Here is an 18,023-nt window from a genome sequence, read left to right as displayed (position 1 = left end):
CTCTAGCTTCAGATTCCTGCTCAGAGATGCTTTTCTGCTCACCCTGGTTGCAAAGCATGGTTATTTGAGCTACCATAACCTTCCTGTCAGAGCAAACCGGTACGGCTTTCCTTCTCTGAGCTCTATCAAATAGTAAAGGCATTTACACACAAAGAATCAAGGCTCACTGGATGGTTTTTGGTTTATTATTCCACACTATTGTGTATTGTGTGTGTGTGTGTGTGTGTATTATGTGTGTAAACTATATACTGTACAATCCTCTGGGATTTCTGAAATACTCTAAACAGCCCACGGTGTATAAACAACCATGGTCAACTAAAATCACATTTTTCTCTTCATGCTGCTGTGAAAATTAACTGCAGACAGACAGACAGACAGACAGACAGACAGATAGATAAATAGATCATCTAAGCAGGTTAACCTTACAGTATGTATGTTAAGCACGACCTTTCTAAGCAAACATAAAACCCCGTGTTTTCCAGCTCCTGCTTTCTTCTTTACACGTTTAAATTGAAAGGAATAACAAGGCAGTGAATCAGGTGATCGTTTTAACAACGTTAAGAGACACGAGCAGGTACAGACACGTTAGCTATGTGGCTAAAGCTAGTGTGTTTTTCCTCCATTAGGGCACACGGCGCACAAATAAAAACAACTCGCCTGAGGAAAGAAAGCACAAAGCCACTTACCTGTAACCTTAACTGGGTTTGGAGCTCGAAGGGCTTCTCTACTAGGCTATTGGTGAGGCATGACCACTCGTTTGGCAAATTCCCCAGCTAGCTAACATATGAACATCCTGTCTGTGTGTGTGTGTAAATGTTTGTCTGTCTTTCACGGGTCGACGTTGTCAGTGTGCAATGCTATGCTACATGTCCCGCTGTTAGCTAGCAGTGCACGCTAACGTTGCCTAGCACGCGACGAACCAGTTAAACGTCTTTGCACGCGCGAGGTTTCTGTGGCGTCTTCGCTCTCGCGCTCACATCAAGGCGCAGTCTAGAGGTTTTTGGCTGTTTATCGTCCGCGCGCTTCGTCGCTGTCAGAGACTCCAGATGTGCAGCAATGTCTCTCTCTCTCGCTCTCTCTCTGTTCTGCCTCAGTCAAAAACACAAGCCGATATACAGTCCGCATTCCGCCACAGCTTTCCACCTCCTTTCCTCCTCTTATTTATCATCCTCAAAGAAACAGAAAGCATCATCATCATCATCATCATCATCTCCGCAGTGATGATTAAGTTCTTGTATCAGACACATTTACTCCTCCTCGCGCCATTGATCTTTATCCTGCTTTGTTTAAGGTTGGCGCGCTCCCTAGTGGCCACAAAAAACAACAACACACACAAGACCTGTCACACAGAAACTCACTGATTGAAACGGAAGAATGTAGTGAAGACAATTCTATGCAAAATCAGGCATTGTTTCAAATCTAATCTAATAATGGACATCCCCACACCACCTCTTCCCCACACCATCACTCTGGACTGTACATCCCTTCATTCTGTTAACACTAAATTCTCATTCTTCCATTTGTATGTCACTATCAAGAAATCAAGATTAAACACAGCAGGTTTTTCAGACAGAATCACACCCGATAAAATCATATTTAACTCTGGTAACGATGCTGAATTCGATCCATCTCCTGGGTCTTTCTACGACCAACGGATCTAAATATAGCCTTAAATTCTGATGTGGTTTACTGCTGGTGTAATTCATTCATCCACCTAATGTTTTGATGTATTGCATTCTGAGTTGACTTTCTGCTCACCGTGGTAGCAAAGAGTGATTGTTGGAATTACGACAAGGCTCCTGTCAAATCAAACAAGTCTGGCCATTCACCTGAGTCTGCCCACCTTGAAGTTTGATGTATCGTGTGCTCCGAGAAGCTTTTCTTAATATAAAGTGCTATACCTGTGGATATATGATATTAAGAAACACAAAGAAAGTGAAGTAAGCAAATAGATTTGCAAAGTATTTCTTCCCTTCTGACAGTCACAAGTTATTCTGCCTTAGCTACACTATAAAACTTTGCCTGCTGAAAAGCCTTTAGTCTTCTCAGTGAGTCCCCGTGTTTTAATAAGTCCCTTGAAATATTTAGGCCAAAGACCATTTAATACTTTGTAGGTCAATAAAAGTATTTTAAAATCCTATTACTAGCAGCGCCAGAAAATCACTTCAGCAGTGTAATGAGTTTTTACATTTATTCATTTGGAGAGAAAAAAAAAGCTATGCATCTTAAAACTGAGGCAGAATCCAATCCAATAACAGAGCAGATGAGCTTAACGGACATCGCTCAAGGGCTGCATCATCATCGGCGGCTGTCTGGCAGCCCTCGGATTTTAATTCCCGTCTTTCTAACTCGAAGCCGTAACAACTGCGACAGCTAGTTTTGCATTTTGAAATATTTTTTTATTGAGGTGCTTGGTAATAAGAGTAAATAGCAATCCCGTGATCTACAGGGAATGAAAGAGCCTAATTCAAGAGTATTAAAGTGAATTATTTCAAATTCTTTCACTTTTCCATGCATTACAAAGGCATCCTATTCAAAGTGGCACACACATCTCAAGGTGTCGAAGTTCTGCCTTGTAAAAGAGTGCATAAACAATCGATATAGTCGAAGGAAGAAGTAAGAAAAGTAATGTGCGGAATGTTTAAAAGAGAAGCTGATGTCTAGGTACAGAAAGTGTGAGAGAGTTGGTCGATTCGTGAAATGACGCATAAAGGAAACTAAAGCTAAAATCTATTTGAGGTGTTATATAAAATCTTCACATGTGGCACAGGAACTGTTGAATCAAAATGGCTCACAAGCAGAAAAAAAAACTTGTTGGATAAAAAAAAGAATAAATAAACAAGATTCAAGTACAACTGGAATAAAAAAAGTGGGTTTTTTGTTTTTTTAAATAAACAGTGACATTAACTGCACAATAAAACAAATGAAAAAAATGAACAATAAAAAAAATCAACCCTCTAAATGTCCTGTTCTGTTCTTTTTTGCTGTTCATTGTATCAGCAGCAAAACGAAGAGAAAAGAAAAAGTCAACCTGAATCGTTCAAGCATACGACATACTTACATGAGATAAAAAAGTACATCTTTTTTAAACAAATCTGTGTATTAAAATATACTATAAAAATGAGTTTCTGTACTGCGTATTAAAACATATCATATAAACATAAAAAATATCCTACCATAACAAAAGTAGAAATATTGACCATAGTTATTATGTACAGTGGAAGTGTCCTGTGTCCCAGTCAGTCAAAAACCTTTTACAATCCTTAGGAGAGAGAAGCGACCGCTCGCTATATGTTGGCAGAGGAGCGAAGAATGTGGAATCTTTTCAGAGTCATGCGGATGGATCCCAGATCACGGTTCACTTTTTCCAAACGGTTCTCTAAAGACGCCTAGAAAAAGATAAGATAGGATATGATATATAGAATAAAAAAAACGTTTTTAATAAACGTGGCCACAAGGAGGATAAATCAGAAATAAACAGCAAAGTGGATAGCTGAGTGCAAAAGTTTGCACCCCCCATTGGCAAGGCGTTGCTGTAAAATTCATCGTTCTGATTGGTCAGAATGTGCCGTCCAAATACTTATGGATCCGGACTGAATAGGGCATTCAGTTGCAAACTTTTAACACTGTTCATATCTAAACATATTCTTTGGATTGTCTTGTCCCATGTCTTATTTGGATTTTAGCACTCAACTACACATGTACCTGATCCAGCCTGGTCTGCAAGGTGACCCTGGCTCCAGCCCCAGGAATGCGACTGAGTGCTGCCTCGATCTGTGGGAAAGAAACGAAATAACTATTTTGATGTTGGCAAAACGCACGGTTTAGAAAACGAACGAAGCAGCTGGTGACTGAGAGCAGCTGGAACGGTGGAGCTTTAAATGAGCACTGCTTTAATAGGCAAGAGGGAAAAACTTTGTTCTAGTTTATAATCCCTAATTTTAGCTCAGAGATGGAAGCTAACTTAAGAGGAACTGTACAGTGATGATGTTCTGAGCTGGACTGAAGCCATACAGCTGAAGACAGAGAGTCAGTGGGTAAAACATGCTGATATGTTTTTGGGCCATGTGTTTTGGCTCAGACTGAGTGACAGTGTTACAGCTCCCTGCGACTGGTTGCGCTCAACGGATTGTCAAAAATAATGACAGCAAACAGCTCTGAAAGACTTGCGTTAGATATGTAACGTGGGACGCTTCTTTTCGTGTGTTCTATCTTGTCTAATTTGACGTGTTACAGATGTGACAGGGAAGCGGATTTAGGGGGTCTTTCACCAAATGTAATCACTTACATCTCTAGATCTGATGTGTGAATCCACAATCTATGTTTGGAAGAAATCAGCCCCAGTCTCTCTTTCACAACATTCTGTATATGTTTTTCATGTCATTAACGATGTTCTTATTGGTTTCCCAAAAGTAAAAAAAAAAATGAATTTATTAATTAGCTTCCATGTGCCAGGTTAGCTGTCGTGTCTTAATCCATAAAATTCACAGGACGAGAAATATCCCGACAGACAGACAAGGAAGAAAGGAGGAAGAGAAAGAGATCTTGCACAGCACAAAGAACCAAAAATGAGAAAAAGTGGATTCCAGGCTCACCTGCTGTTTCTCCTGCGCGAGCTCGTCGAACAGCTTCTCAGCATCGTCTAGAGACTGAACACGAGGGAGGATAAGCTCATCCTCATGGCTGTGGGTTAGCAGGTCCAGGTCTGTAACCTCTTGCTCGTCAGATTCACTGCTCTCTAAAGCCTGTGCTGGAGTTTCACCTGTGAAATAGTGATAAAAAGCCTTATATCGAATATAGAGCTTACATGCAAGGTTTGGGTTGCGGGGGGGGGGACCCTCATTGCTCACAGGTTTATTTTCTACTCGCGTGTCAGTGTTCATTAGGTGGATAACTAACGAGAGGGGTAATATATCACAGCAGTTACATATCTATTAATTAAAGAACAGATCTCATTTCTTATCAATTTACATTCTAGCCATTAATTTCATACATCATCTTTCTTCCATATTTGTGATTAAACAATTTCTCTGCGAAATAACAGCAAGGGTTGCTGTATTCTATTTATTTAATAGTCTTAAATCATGTGGAGCGAAAAAGTGTAATAATCCATAGGTGGTTACTACAGAACCGTACAGAATTAAAGCAAGTGCGTTAAATATAAACTGATTTAACAGCACTGGAATATAACTGTAAAGGTTTAGCAAGAGTCTTGGCATCAAATTTTTCAAAAGAATGTACCTTGATATTTTCACTAAGACAACAATATCAAATCCATCAGTATCTAGAGTGACAAGGATTTGTTCTAATGATCCGAGTGCTGCTGCACATCAGCTTGCATGTTAGTTTGATGAAATATTTAACCAAGTATAGATACGTCTGTAAAAACGACGCTACCTTCTGGCGTGAGCTGCAGCCTTGTTCTCGAGTTGCGGCGAGACGGCGGCGGCGAGTTGAAACCCGTTTGATCACAGTGCAAATCAAACCTGGAGCAACGGAAAGACGGACGATAAGACGATGTTCACGGGAAAAAGAATGTAAGCAGTACAGCAACGTTAAACTCTGCATATACCTGTTATGCAGGTGCTTTTGGCAATGCATGGGGCGACCGAATGCAGTGGACACGTTCTCTGTTGGGCATCGCTTAGGACTGGACTTTGCCGAGAGCGGATAGAGCAGAGTTTCTCTCTTTGCTAAAATAATTTAAAGGAAAAGAAGAGACCACCTCAAACATCTTGCATCTATCTTTTTTTCCAATCTGCATCATTTCAATTAATCCTGTGTTGCTAAGTAACAGTGAAGGCATTTGAAAAGTTCTTTGACCTCAAAAAAGAAAGGTGTTATATGTACCATCTTGTGAAGTAGTGATTTCCCCATGCTATAATAACAAATATGACTCCTTTAAAAAAAATGATGAAAAAAAAAAAAGCGTTTTTGAAACTATATCCATAGTTTCTTCGGAAACAAGCGATAGAACATTCAAAATGTTCTTCACATATATTGTTATTAACGTCAGCGCTACACTCTGCTCTGCTCAAACAATTCAGCATGTATACTTCAATTTAAATTTTTCTTTTTTAAAATGACATTTTGGCACTAATGACGACTAATGATCATAAACTTGTTCTGTTTGTAGATTATTCAGCATGGTGGCATGGATTACGTACTCGGTGTGGAAGGAGGACCTGCTCTTTGTGCTTTGGGGGGAAGAGATGATGAGCGATGGCCTTCTGGAGAAAGACTCCTTTGAGCTCTGAGTACAGCTTCACCTTTTTCCAATAAAGGCACTCTTACACTGTCCACAAATGCTACTGTGGGTCTTTTACTTCCTAACCCTGCAAAACACAAACACACACATACACACACACACACACACACACACACACACACACGTATATCAATAAAATACTTACACCAACAAAAGCTCTCACAAAGGCTGCTGTGGTTCTCCTTCTTAATCCTCCAACACATACAGTTAGACCACAACAAAATGAGTCCACCAACAAACTAAACACTAAATGGCAAGTTTGCATTTTTAAATAATGGCAGGGAAATAAAGGGAAATAAATAATTCCAAAAGATTTAACAAGACCACGTCAACAATCCACAAAAAAGGTTGTGTTTTATGACCCTCTTCGCTTTCCAGAATTTTTTACTATTATTTATTGTTTTTACAATTAAATCTTAACTGTATGTACATTTTTTTTTACTTATACTTAAAATAACACTAGGAAAACCTAATCCACTAAAACCCTTGCTGCTATGAACGACTTTTCATTGTTTCCTACAGATACACACTCGACCTTTTGTGCCTGTGTGAGAACAGTGGATCATAGCCAGATCAAATATAATCCCCACCGGGGTCAGAAGTTGTCAAAGATCTATTTTAGTGTGGACATCACATGTTACACCATGTTACCTCCCCCTTAGTGGCCCTTTAGTCTGAAACCCTCATCACATTCAGTATTTGTAACACATGGCACAAGTTACAATAACAATGCTGATAACACGCATGTGGACAGATAAAAGCTATATTTCATCCTTTCAAACGAGTGCAGGATACCATCTACACAATGCCTGTTCCTATTCATGTAGCCAAAAGCGAGTATGACTGAACCATAACAGTATGAAAGACCTGCTCACTTGACCAGACATAGCAGAAGCAATTATGAAGCATGTATGTCTTACTGGGAGAACCACAGTGGGGTTTTGTCACAGCCCGTCCTTCTGTGGCTTTGGTGTCCTCCAACTGAATCAGAGCCTTCATCATGGGGGTCAGGGACACGTCTCTCCTCGTCGGCTCCTCGTGCGTCTGCTCTCTGTCTGGAGGTGAAGGACGGCTAGGAAGAGAAGTGGCAGGTCATGTCAGTGGAGTTTTGCCACATGACGAGGACAGAATATTGTCACAGAATACAATATAGGTGCTTCTTATGATGGCATCGGCCTTCATCACTTGTTCAATAAATCGATAGCAATAAATTGTATAGCTGAGCTCTATGATCACTCTGTATCTATATATTGTACACTACACTGTACATCTCACACTTACTCTATCTTAAATCAAACCTTTGTACCGGTGAAGCAATGATATGGCAGTAATTAAAGCCGTACCCTCTTCCTATTCCTCCTTTTTCTAAGACTCCAGGATTCTTTGTGCCGTATTCCACATCACGCTGCCTTTTGCTTGGTGAAAGTAGAAGATCAGGATGGTGGTATAAGCTGAAGGGGAAATTCAAGCAACAGCAGGTATCACTGTACACAAAATTTCCTGCAGTGTCGCATGTCTGTATTGTGCAGCCTTAATTACTAATGATACCAATGAAAGGTTACTGTGATATATTATACACTTAGGGTACTATTATTTATTATGTAGAAAATTAATCAACGTGTATACAAACATCTCAAGGATGATCAAACTGAAGAAACAATGACGGATTCCTTAACAAATTTAAGGCATGCGTACACTTTGTGACTGCCCTGAAGACGTATCGGTTGTTTTGAGAAAGAATCATGTTCTGATCCATGGTGATATAATTTAACAGACTGAATATCAGAGAGGGAGAAAATCTCTTACCCAGCTCCCGAAGGCTGCAAGTGGTTGTGAAAAGCCTGACGAGTTTTAGCCATGTTCTCATGTTCCAGCTGCTTCACTTGGGCTTCCAGTTTAGAAATGATCCTAGACAAAAAATAGAATGTAACATTTACAAACCTTTTTCCACACCTTTCACAACACGTCGGATTTTGTCCAGAGTTCTACCTTTTCAGTTCTGCTATTTCTTCCTTGGCGTCGTAGAGTTTATTTTCGGTCGACACCAAATTGTCCTGGAGAGAATGAAACAGATTTATCCTCTCGGAACGAGCTCACTTCTAGTTGTTGCTGTTGTTGAAAGAATATTTAAATACATATATTACCTTCGCTCTCTCGTGATCTTTTCTTAATGAGTCGTACTCTTGAAGTAGCTGAAAGGGGGAAGAATAAATGACCACACGATCCTCAGACAGCCTCAAACTAAACCGTATATTTCTTAATGTTAGCTGGACAAGCATGATGTGTCTCTATAGTAACGCTTGTTTAGAGAGTACATGCTGTGTACTTAAAGGAGGGTAAAATTTAGGTGATATAAAATCGGTATAAACAGGGACAAGGAATGAGCTCACGTCCTGCAGCATCTTGTGCTCTTTCTTCATGCGTGCCTCCTTCTCGTCCACGTCTCTGCAGGCGTTTTGTACAGCCTCCTCCAGCTGGTGCAGGCGGCTCCTCAGCTTGTTCACGATGTTGTCTTTTTCCTTGCTGCTCTGCTTGCTCTCCTCCAGACGCTGCTGCAGGGCCTTCACTGTGGAACTGGCTGCATCGTAGCACTCGGGCCACTCCGCCTGGACCAACATATCAGTTCACTGTATATTGTTTATTTTACACAGACAGCAGCACTAATCATTTTAGCACCTTAGCCTGGGAGGCATGACAAAATGCCCTCCCCACTCCCCAAATATAGGCATATATGAATAAATATCCAGTAAATGTATTAAAGGTAATTTTAGCATTTTAAAAGTATTGTATTTGCCATATGGAGGAGTTAAAAAAAATCTTAGGCTCTGTAGTATTCAGGATTAGAGGAAAAAGGCATCCTACATTAGGGCATTGTGGTATTGATGATTTGGGCAAAACAGCATTTAGAAACAGGGAAATGTTTGTATTCTAAATGAAGGCAATACAGAATTTGGGATTCTGGCAAAATGGTAGTTGGGTTTAGGAAAATGAGAAATTTTGAATTAGGGAAATATAATACAATTAGTGCAATGAGGCATTTTCAGTATAAGAATTTGGTGTTTAAAATTAGAGCAATTTGGATTAAGGTAAATGAAACATTCAGGATTTGCACATTTGAGGTATTCAGAGATTAGATCCAGGTCATATGTTTGATTAATCATTTCTATATCCACATAAACATTTATTTACTCTTTGCGTGTTAAAATCACTGTACAGTAATAAATCAGTTCAAAGCTGTACATTATAGAGGAGAGCTGGGACTCTTACCAGCTGTCTCTCCAGGTGGCGGTTCTTATTCTCCAGTTCTCTGATGCGCATACTCGCCTCTGTAAGAGCCCGCTCCAAGTGTTCACACCTGTTACCGACAGAAAACTGATTCGGTTATAGACAATATTATTATATTATTAACTGATACAGGGCAATTAGCACTATATATATATATATATATATATATATATATATATATATATATATATATATATATATATATATATATATATATACATACACATACACATATATACAGAGAGTCTGACCGTTCTAGAAGGATCTGGTTGCTTTTCTCCATGTCCAGAGGTAAACTGACCAAATCTAGCTTTTCCTTCAGGGCGCTGATCTCTGACTCGTAGTATGCTCGGAGGTCTTCTATGTGCCGTGCGTGCTTCTCCCTCTGTTTCTGTCTCAGTCTGGAACAAAACCAAGCAGGTTAATCCTACACAACTTGCTTTTAGTCCTGAGTAAAAGTCACCTGTAAAGCATGGATACTAACATGAATACCAGAGAGCTGTTTATGGGAGAAAAGCAAGCCAGTGAGAAAAGAGGGATAATCAATAAGAGTCATCGCACAGGCGTTGGACATACAACAATATCCAGCCACTGGTGTACTAATAAGCCATCAGAGCCAGTAAAACATTTGATTTTATTACACATTGCTCAGGAGTTGTTTAAATATAAAGCCCAGAAAATGAAAGCTGAATCTATCTTCTTACATTCACATTCTGATAACAAACCTAACCGTCTTGAGTGTATATATGTCTTTATGTAAAGATTTATTTAAAATAGAATACTTTTGTCAAAGTATCTACAAAATTTGTATATAGAAAATTCATATTTTAAGCTCCATAAATAAGTGTAAATAATCTAAATTGAATAGACACTTTTCTCTGAAGTCAATATCCCTTGTATAAATGTTGTTCTGAATAAAAACGTACTTTGTACTAGGTAGTTCTGGGTAGTGAGTCTTACAATGAGAGTACCACAGGGTCGTCCAGGGAAGCCGAAGCATCCGGTTTCCTGCTGTCCGGTCGTGGCTCGTGTACAGACGAGCCAGTGGCCTGCAGTGTCGTGGTGGCGGTGCGGCTTCCTTCATCTTCACTGTACACTCGGGGAACGGTGGGTGAGGTGTGCGATATGGGCGAGGTGGGGCTGCTGAAGCGAGAGGGAGACGTAAAGCCTGATGTACGCTCTGACTGCCTCGTATGAGCTCCCGGGTCCAGAGTCAGCACCTGCATCACAGGAGGTTTAGTAAGTCTAAGTCAAAGTCCAAGTTAGCTTCAAACAAGCCTAATAACAGACATGGACTTTTAAATGAACCTTTTTCAGTGCTCACCTGAGGAGAAGATGCATCAGAGTTGATTAAGGAGTCCCACTCCTGGCCTTTAGGATCCACCGTCTGCTTGTTCTGGTAGATCTCTCGGAGAGACAGAGATAGTCGTGCCTCATCTTCTGAAGGCTGCATGTACACAACACACATAGTCAATTACAAGCACTCAAAAAAATAAATAAAATAAAACAACTGATACTGAAAAAATATATTTACCTGGCTCAGGTTAACATCCTGCATTAGAAGGAAAGAGCGGTTTTCAAAGCTGTCTGGTAGAGGGCGATAAAGCTCGCCTTCTTCCAGCTTCCAGTAAGTAAGACCTGTGAATGCATATTGCAAGAAAACAATAAACATAAGCAGCTGAAATTGCAAAGTGGACTAAATTGGCAAGATTGTCTAGCTCTGTGGCATTAGGATAATTATTAAAGTTATTACTACTGCTTTTGAACAATGTTAGCATTAACACACTGTCAGAAAACAGAGTCAGATTCACTACACAAACGTTACCCGAGGCTTCGGACACAAGGCTGTCAGTCCTCTTCAGGGCAGCGTGGTTCGAATAAACTACACTGTGTCGAACCTGAAGAGAAAAATACACACAGACTCAGAGGGTGCATCTATGTATATATATATTTTTTATAAGTCTTTTGCCGCTGTACTATGCAGTCGCCAGTAGGCGTTCCTTCTGCTGGTTGCCAGAGTGATACCGTTTATCAGTTGGGAACAAAACAACTAAATTGAATTGAAAAATCTGTCACTTACTTCATCCACATGTTCCATATGTTCCTTGGGAGAGCCACTTGGCCTGCTAGCTTCTCTACCCTGCGTCTGCAGTGACTGTTTTTTTGCCGTTTTGCTTTTTCTCTGAATATGTTTCTGCCTCTGGGCCCAGGAGGTCAGCGGTTGACTAGAATGTTGTAACAGCACAAACCAAAAAAAAAATAAAAAAAATCAAGTCAACTAAGAAAACCTTCTAGCAAATAAAACAAATACTTACACTTTTATGTCTGTCTTTACTTTTTTATCTGATCTCCTACATTTCAGTAACAATGTTCTGCTTTATGTAACTTGGCACAAATACAAAAGATCTGTTTCACACTGAAAAGCTTCCCACCTGTTTAGCCTCTGCTGGTCAGCAGGATGATTTGGCACGGTTGAAGAAGCTGTGTGAGGTGAAGTATTAGAAGCTGCATTCCTGCTCGGGATTCTGTCTTGCCCCTGTGTTTTAGCCAAAAGGGAGCGTGAAGTGCTGCCATCCTGCTCTTTTCGTGAGAACAACACCCTGTCCTTTCCTTCCAGACTCGCCGTTGTCGTTCCAGGCTCCCATGTGGACAGAGTGCCATAGCCACTGCTCTGGACAGTCACCAAGCCATCGTCTGAGCTCTCCTGAGGATTAGAACTGACATTTGTGGGGCTAGAAGCCTGGATTTCATGCTTCAGGTCCGCTGGAGGCTCCAAAGTCTTGACTGTGCCTGAGGGGTTCGACCGTGCACCACTTTGCTGCTTCTGTAGCTGCACTAATGCTTTGATCTCGTCCTGAATGAGCTAAAGAAAATAGAGCATCAATGGCAAAGCCTGAGTGTTACATTTTCTCTTCATCTCTGTAGGATTCTTCCAGGTTCTCTGGGTTCCTCCCAAACCCAAAAACATGCTAATAGGATTGGCTACAGTAACATGCCTCTAGATGTGAATGAGCGTACAAATGTATGTGTGTATTTGTGTGCATATGTGTGTGTGAGTGTGTGAGAGATGCACTGTGTAAAATGTGTGTGTGTGAGATGCACTGCCTCTTGTCCAGTGTTCCTCCTGGGATTTGGCTCAAGATCCAACATGACCCAGAGCAGGATAAAGCACTGAATACTTCAAAACACTAACCGTATATAAAGAAAAAAAATACATATTTTGCTAAATGTTAGCAATTATTTCAGTTCCTCCAACTGACCTGTATTTGGCACTGATACTGATCTTGCTGAGCAAGAATTTGTTCTTGATATTGCTTTTCCACCAGCTGAAAGAGGTGGAGCCACCTGCCCTGTTTGGAGAGAAACAACCCAATGGAGAAACGTTATTTTCACATGTACGTACGGATGTTAGTGTTAAAGAGAGACTTCAAAATTCATTCAACTCATGTATCTGGCTGCACAAACAAACCAAGAGAACATTTAAAAAATTCTGTCACTTGTGGGGTCTCAGCTGCGTGTTCTCTCACGACCACGGCTCATAAGAAGTCCTTAGGGAAGCTCTCAGTTATGACCCAGAAACCTGAGTAACTGACTGCATCCGAATTTCCAAATCTTAAAAAAAAAAAAAACAAACAAACAAAAAAAAACAGCAAATCTGTCATTGAGCACCTCACAGTTTTTCCAGATCTCAGGGTCAGTCTCGCTGCTCTGGATCTCGTGCACCAAAGCTCGAAGCGTCTCTAAAGAACTGGGGTTGATGAAGGGAAGACTTCTCCCTGAGCTGAAATCCTCCTCAGCACCACTGAGACACAGACTCCTGTTATTAGCAAAAAAAAATACATACATGTTGTCTGAGAGATAACACTGTACAAGAACCAAAACAAACATTAAAAACAGTCACATAGACAAAATTACGACAAAATTTCCAGGCACAAACCCAAATCCAATAACACTGCACAACAAAAACGAACCAACACATGAAAATAACAACTAAACAAAATCTGAAAACACAACAAAAATTCCCAAACAAAATCCAAAACTGTAATCCAAAACAGACAACAAAACAAAAAAAAATTAAATCCTAAAACTCCTTTAACGAGGATGAGATCCTAGCTGAAGACATGCTGTGCGTTTTTGAATTACGCCGTACACGTTCAAATCAGGGATGACGGTGTCGGAAGTCAACATGAGCCATGTGTGTTGCTGACGAGCTGCTACTGTAATGCAGTCCCCAAGGGCCGGGGCTTTACACATTCTACAGAGTATTTAATCTGTGTCTGATTTTGTTTTTGTTGTGGTTCAATTGTAGGCCAGCACACTTGAGGGTATTGGACAGAAGATGCCAAGCAAACACATCTGCTCTCTCTCACACACACACACAAAACAAAGATCATTGGTCTTTTTGAAGTCTCTGTGAAGCTCTATCATTTCTCATCATAAAAAGTCCCATAAAAAACCTTATTTTGCTGGAAATGGTGCATGCTGGTGTGCTGGATGGTCGCGTTATCACAGCTGCCTCTTCGGGAAGAGCCAGCCCTGATACTGTGTCTGCGGAGGAAACCACGGACGCCTCGCTCTCCTTCCCTCCATTGGGGCTTGTGTGGTCGTGGCTCAGTGCCACGGAGCTAGACACGTCCTCTGAGATGCTGTCATCTGTGGACATGCTTATGCAGCCAGGCTAAACGAGTGCACGCAAGACCTAAAGAAAGAGAAATGAGATTAGATCGACGTTCCACTGACCGGACGCAGATTCATTCATTCATTTTCTACCACTTATCCAAACTTCTCAGGTCACGGGGAGCCTGTGCCTATCTCAGGCGTCATTGGGCATCAAGGCAGGATACACCATGGACGGAGTGCCAACCCATTGCAGGGCACACACTCTCATTCACTCACACACTACGGACAATTTTTCGAGAGATGCCAAATCGGACGCAGATCTTTAAATGAAATAGGACACAAAGGTTGGTGCCACCGTACCATCGAGTAATTTGGCAACATAACTTCACTTGCTTAAAATAGGTTGTCAATATCGGATCAGTATTTTGTAAACATTACCCACAAGGCTGTTCGACTGCCTGCTGATTGTAGAGATGTGGTGAAATTCATCTCTACCTAATAAGCACTTCCACCTCTATACATGCTGCTTATACACATCGGATCAGGCTCTGAAGCTTCAACTTTCATCTTAATAACAATGTCAACATCAGTGAATAACAAAAAAACACAGAGACCAGCCTACAGATTAGCACCACAATCACTAAACACACCGCAAACAGTCCAACACATCCATATTTCATGTGTTTGAGGGTGAAGCTTTCCTTTTAAAACCACATGCAAAGCTCTATCCCGTTTATCTTTAAAAGCAGACAAGACGAGTACAAGACATTAGAAAATCAATGTTTTATTGTGATACTAGCAAGAGAATTAACCAGTGAGGCATCATCCATAACTTCTTTAGCCTGATTCATACGACCTAAACAGGTGAATAACAGCAAAGCGCCGAAGGCTGAATCCCAAATCACTCCTTATTGGACAAACATGGGACACTACAGAAGGTCATGAACTCAAACTTCATCCCTCTGTAGTGCGCCTACAAAGAAAATTTTATGAAATTTGGAACTCGGCCCCAAAGCTACATGGCTAAGCTAACTAGCAAACACACTTCCTGCTGGCTAACGCCAGCTAGCCGCTGCCACGGAGACTTAATATGCGACGCACAAAGGTTTCTCGGCTACGACAACATTTCCAGCGGCACCTCAGAGTTAAAGCAGCCGATGGTGACATGTTGTGAATATAAAACTGGCCACACTCACTTGTGAACTTGTATCGTCACGTCTCCCATTTTGACGTATCGCTTTTGCGCCTCTTTCCCTGCAGTACCGAGTTCAATCTCCGCCCACTAACGGCACAATGCGCCGCGCGGGACGCCATTAGCTGAAAGAGTTCCGGAAAAGCGATTTCATTGGTCAAAAGAAAATTTCAATTTTCTGTCTGGCTCTGTGATTGGTGGAAAAGCCCACATTCAGCACGCTCAAGAACACAACAGTAAAGCTGATTGGAGGGCTTTATGTAAACTTTGGCCTTTGTAAAAATAAAGGCACAAATAAACACAAATAAATATATATATATATTAAAAAAGTTATATATATCTAACAATCATTATTTTGTTAAAAGAAAAAAAAAATCCAAACCAACGCCAATAATCACACAAACATCTTACAGACAACAAATGTCTTGTTTATTGACCTTTATACAAAATTTCAAAAAGTGACCTTTTTGTACATGAAAATACATTTTATTACACAAGGTAATAAATAAAAAAAAACTAAAACAATGCCATTACTATAACAGTCCTCACTGTCTCCCAATTCAAAGAAAACCTAAATCCTTACACTTGATCAAATTTAAGAGGACCTCCCTACTGTAAACCTTTAAAAGCCATGCACGTTCAAACTCTGGTCCATCTCCTCATTGCATGCAGATAAGCTTGCTTGTTCTTATATTGGAAAAAATATATATAATAGGAGTTATAAGAGAAATAAAATCCCAAATGGCAACACTCAAATCCAATCTCTTGTTGCATTCATCACAAGTAACATTGCAACACCTCCATCCCATGCTTTAACTACACTACTTAATGAATAAATTTTTGATTGTTTCGTCCCTCTGTTATGGGTAAAAGCCATGCAGCACCCTTCTGTAAAAGTAGTAGAAGAAATCTTCTGCCCTTAAACCAGAGGCAGGCTTCATAGGCTAAGATCGTGCGTTTCTTTCCGTCTCTGCCAGACACTCCCGGACAAGCCCTCTTGCATGAATTATACCTTTGATATAAAAACAAGCATCATGTTTATATCAGGCAATAAAATACATGTATAAACCAAAGTGTATAAACTGTTTAAGAAATGATAAAAAGTACCTCGTTTGAGTCGCTCCATGGCACTTTTACTTCCAGCATACGTTGGCCTTATTTCTTTCCCGAGCTCTTCGATGATTGCGAGAAGTTCAGCGTATTTGCTCTGTGGAGCCTGAGTTCCATTTGGCCCCTATACATAAGTGAGATTATTAGAATGCTGTTTGCTTCAAACAAATACATGAGAGCTGTATTTTTAACAGGGTTCTAACTTACCTGTGAAAATCCAAAGGATGGCAGCCCAAAGTCATTTATAATTGGCTTGTATGATTGAACTGTAGAGATGCTGGAAGAGGGAGAGGGGATGTTTCCTGCTAAAACGGACAAAACACATCATCATTATTATTCAGCAGAGTTTTTACTACTTGTGTGGCTAGTTTTGCATGTTCTCCTCATTGTCCATGTGGGTTTCCTTTGGGTTCTCTGGTTTCTTCCCACTGCTCCAGATCCACTGTAACCCTGACCAAGGTACAGTAACATACTTACAGAAGTCTAACAAACCATAACTACTAGTAGTAATGTTTATTTACTTTCACTAACCTTGTGCACGATTTATTCATATCTCATTCAATTTATTTATTCATATAAATAATATATGAAATATATATATATCTCTATGTTTATGTTCTGTAAAGCTGCTTTTGAGACAAAGCGTAAAAAGCGCAATACAAATAAATTTGAATCAAATCGAATTGAACCTTCACACAAATATGACCTTAGGCTCAGGGCTGAACCATAACGATACCACATTTTATCACAGTTATAGTATGATTAATTAATCCTAAATCTAGTATAGTATTGTATTAAGAGTGTGTGATGTTTTTTGTCCTGTAGTACCGCATATGAACTCTAGATGTCCCCAAAACGATCTTTTATTCTTTTAGCTTCTTTTTTTTTTTTTAAGCGCGTCTGAATGCGATCAATCAAGCGCCCTGGAGAGACTATCATGGAGGAAACGGAACGGCGCTGATCTTAGCAGCTAAAAGGATACCTTTTTATTACAACGTAGCGGCCTTCACCGAAACCCGATCGGCCATCTAACGACACGGACACGGCAAGAAGGACCGCCAGAACCGCCACACGCTCGCATTTTCCACAATCCTTACCGGGGATGGCTCTTTTTTCAGTGGTAATAATGGCGGATGTGAATTAGCCTAGCTCTCAGGATCTGACCCTTTAGCTATCTGACTGGACAAAAACTACAGACACGCTTTTTCCCCAGGTATCCTTTGTAACGCCAATTTTTTTACACTCGACGTAACGAAGCCAAGACGCGACATTTTCGCCTATTTTTTCGCTCACCTTGGTTCCCAGAAGTTCCCGGAATGTGCTGGTGGGGGTTAGGTTTGTAAGACATTCCTAAAGACATCATAAATTACAGAAATAAAAATGTCCCTAAATTCAGCGAAGCGTCCGTCTCACAGTCACTTTTTGTTTACAGCAGAGAGAAGCAGCACCGGCAAATATGGCCGTCACTTATATTGACACCCACAATGCAATCCATCATTATAATGATAGAGAACTATTAACTTAGACACAAAAAACAATTAAAAATCC

The 18,023-nt window shown here is 40.4% G+C and overlaps 3 protein-coding genes across 8 annotated transcripts in view; all 3 read right to left on the bottom strand.

Moving 5' to 3' along the window:
* The window catches only part of LOC113638447 (membrane-associated phosphatidylinositol transfer protein 2), a 49,572-nt gene extending 48,127 nt beyond the window's left edge, over nucleotides 1–1,445 (bottom strand). For 2 of the 5 annotated variants that reach the window (XM_027139661.2, XM_027139665.2), the window contains exon 1: nucleotides 687–1,443. The gene's annotated coding sequence lies outside the window, so the exon portion shown is untranslated. Of the gene's footprint in view, nucleotides 648–686 lie in introns of those variants that run through there. The other 3 variants (XM_027139666.2, XM_027139664.2, XM_047804925.1) reach the window with 3 other exon arrangements.
* A 732-nt stretch (nucleotides 1,446–2,177) lies between these two features.
* LOC113638448 (M-phase phosphoprotein 9) lies at nucleotides 2,178–15,497 on the bottom strand. The gene is made up of 24 exons (XM_027139668.2): nucleotides 15,370–15,497; nucleotides 14,011–14,252; nucleotides 13,223–13,370; nucleotides 12,814–12,903; nucleotides 11,986–12,416; nucleotides 11,634–11,778; nucleotides 11,379–11,451; nucleotides 11,088–11,191; nucleotides 10,878–11,000; nucleotides 10,514–10,773; nucleotides 9,805–9,954; nucleotides 9,536–9,623; nucleotides 8,659–8,874; nucleotides 8,413–8,460; nucleotides 8,258–8,322; nucleotides 8,075–8,176; nucleotides 7,612–7,719; nucleotides 7,189–7,340; nucleotides 6,168–6,335; nucleotides 5,573–5,693; nucleotides 5,398–5,486; nucleotides 4,596–4,762; nucleotides 3,706–3,774; nucleotides 2,178–3,389 (listed from the first exon to the last, which is right to left on the bottom strand). The coding sequence occupies exons 2-24, from the start codon at nucleotides 14,214–14,216 to the stop codon at nucleotides 3,288–3,290; spliced, it is 3,225 nt and encodes a 1,074-aa protein (XP_026995469.2). The 5' UTR covers nucleotides 14,217–14,252; nucleotides 15,370–15,497; the 3' UTR covers nucleotides 2,178–3,287.
* Nucleotides 15,498–15,772: 275 nt separating this feature from the next.
* Nucleotides 15,773–17,945, bottom strand: LOC113638391 (cyclin-dependent kinase 2-associated protein 1). Of its 2 annotated transcripts, none has more exons than XM_027139537.2 (4): nucleotides 17,769–17,945; nucleotides 16,683–16,777; nucleotides 16,473–16,599; nucleotides 15,773–16,377 (listed from the first exon to the last, which is right to left on the bottom strand). In XM_027139537.2, exons 1-4 carry the CDS (start codon nucleotides 17,836–17,838, stop codon nucleotides 16,310–16,312), a joined length of 360 nt encoding a protein of 119 aa, XP_026995338.1. In that variant the 5' UTR covers nucleotides 17,839–17,945; the 3' UTR covers nucleotides 15,773–16,309. The 2 variants fall into 2 exon arrangements, with proteins under 2 accessions (XP_026995338.1, XP_026995337.1); XM_027139536.2 differs by having other exon boundaries at nucleotides 16,683–16,780; nucleotides 17,769–17,943.
* Between the last annotated feature and the right edge of the window lie 78 nt (nucleotides 17,946–18,023).

Source organism: Tachysurus fulvidraco, chromosome 20 (assembly GCF_022655615.1).
Source record: "Tachysurus fulvidraco isolate hzauxx_2018 chromosome 20, HZAU_PFXX_2.0, whole genome shotgun sequence".
NCBI lineage: Eukaryota > Metazoa > Chordata > Actinopteri > Siluriformes > Bagridae > Tachysurus > Tachysurus fulvidraco.
Note: the sequence above shows the minus strand (reverse complement) of the source record. Positions and strands in the feature narration are given on the sequence as shown.

Coding starts and splice junctions, on each gene's coding strand:
- LOC113638391 (XM_027139536.2), bottom strand. CDS start 17,838: ATGATGTCTTTAGGAATGTCTTACAAACCTAACCCCCACCAGCACATT. Junction 16,781..17,768: donor GGGAACTTCTGGGAACCAAG/GTGAGCGAAAAA, acceptor TGTCCGTTTTAG/CAGGAAACATCCCCTCTCCC. Junction 16,378..16,472: donor CATGGAGCGACTCAAACGAG/GTACTTTTTATC, acceptor TTTATATCAAAG/GTATAATTCATGCAAGAGGG.
- LOC113638448 (XM_027139668.2), bottom strand. CDS start 14,216: ATGTCCACAGATGACAGCATCTCAGAGGACGTGTCTAGCTCCGTGGCA. Junction 11,452..11,633: donor ATATGGAACATGTGGATGAA/GTAAGTGACAGA, acceptor TTTTCTCTTCAG/GTTCGACACAGTGTAGTTTA. Junction 8,461..8,658: donor AGCACAAGATGCTGCAGGAC/GTGAGCTCATTC, acceptor TCCCCCTTTCAG/CTACTTCAAGAGTACGACTC.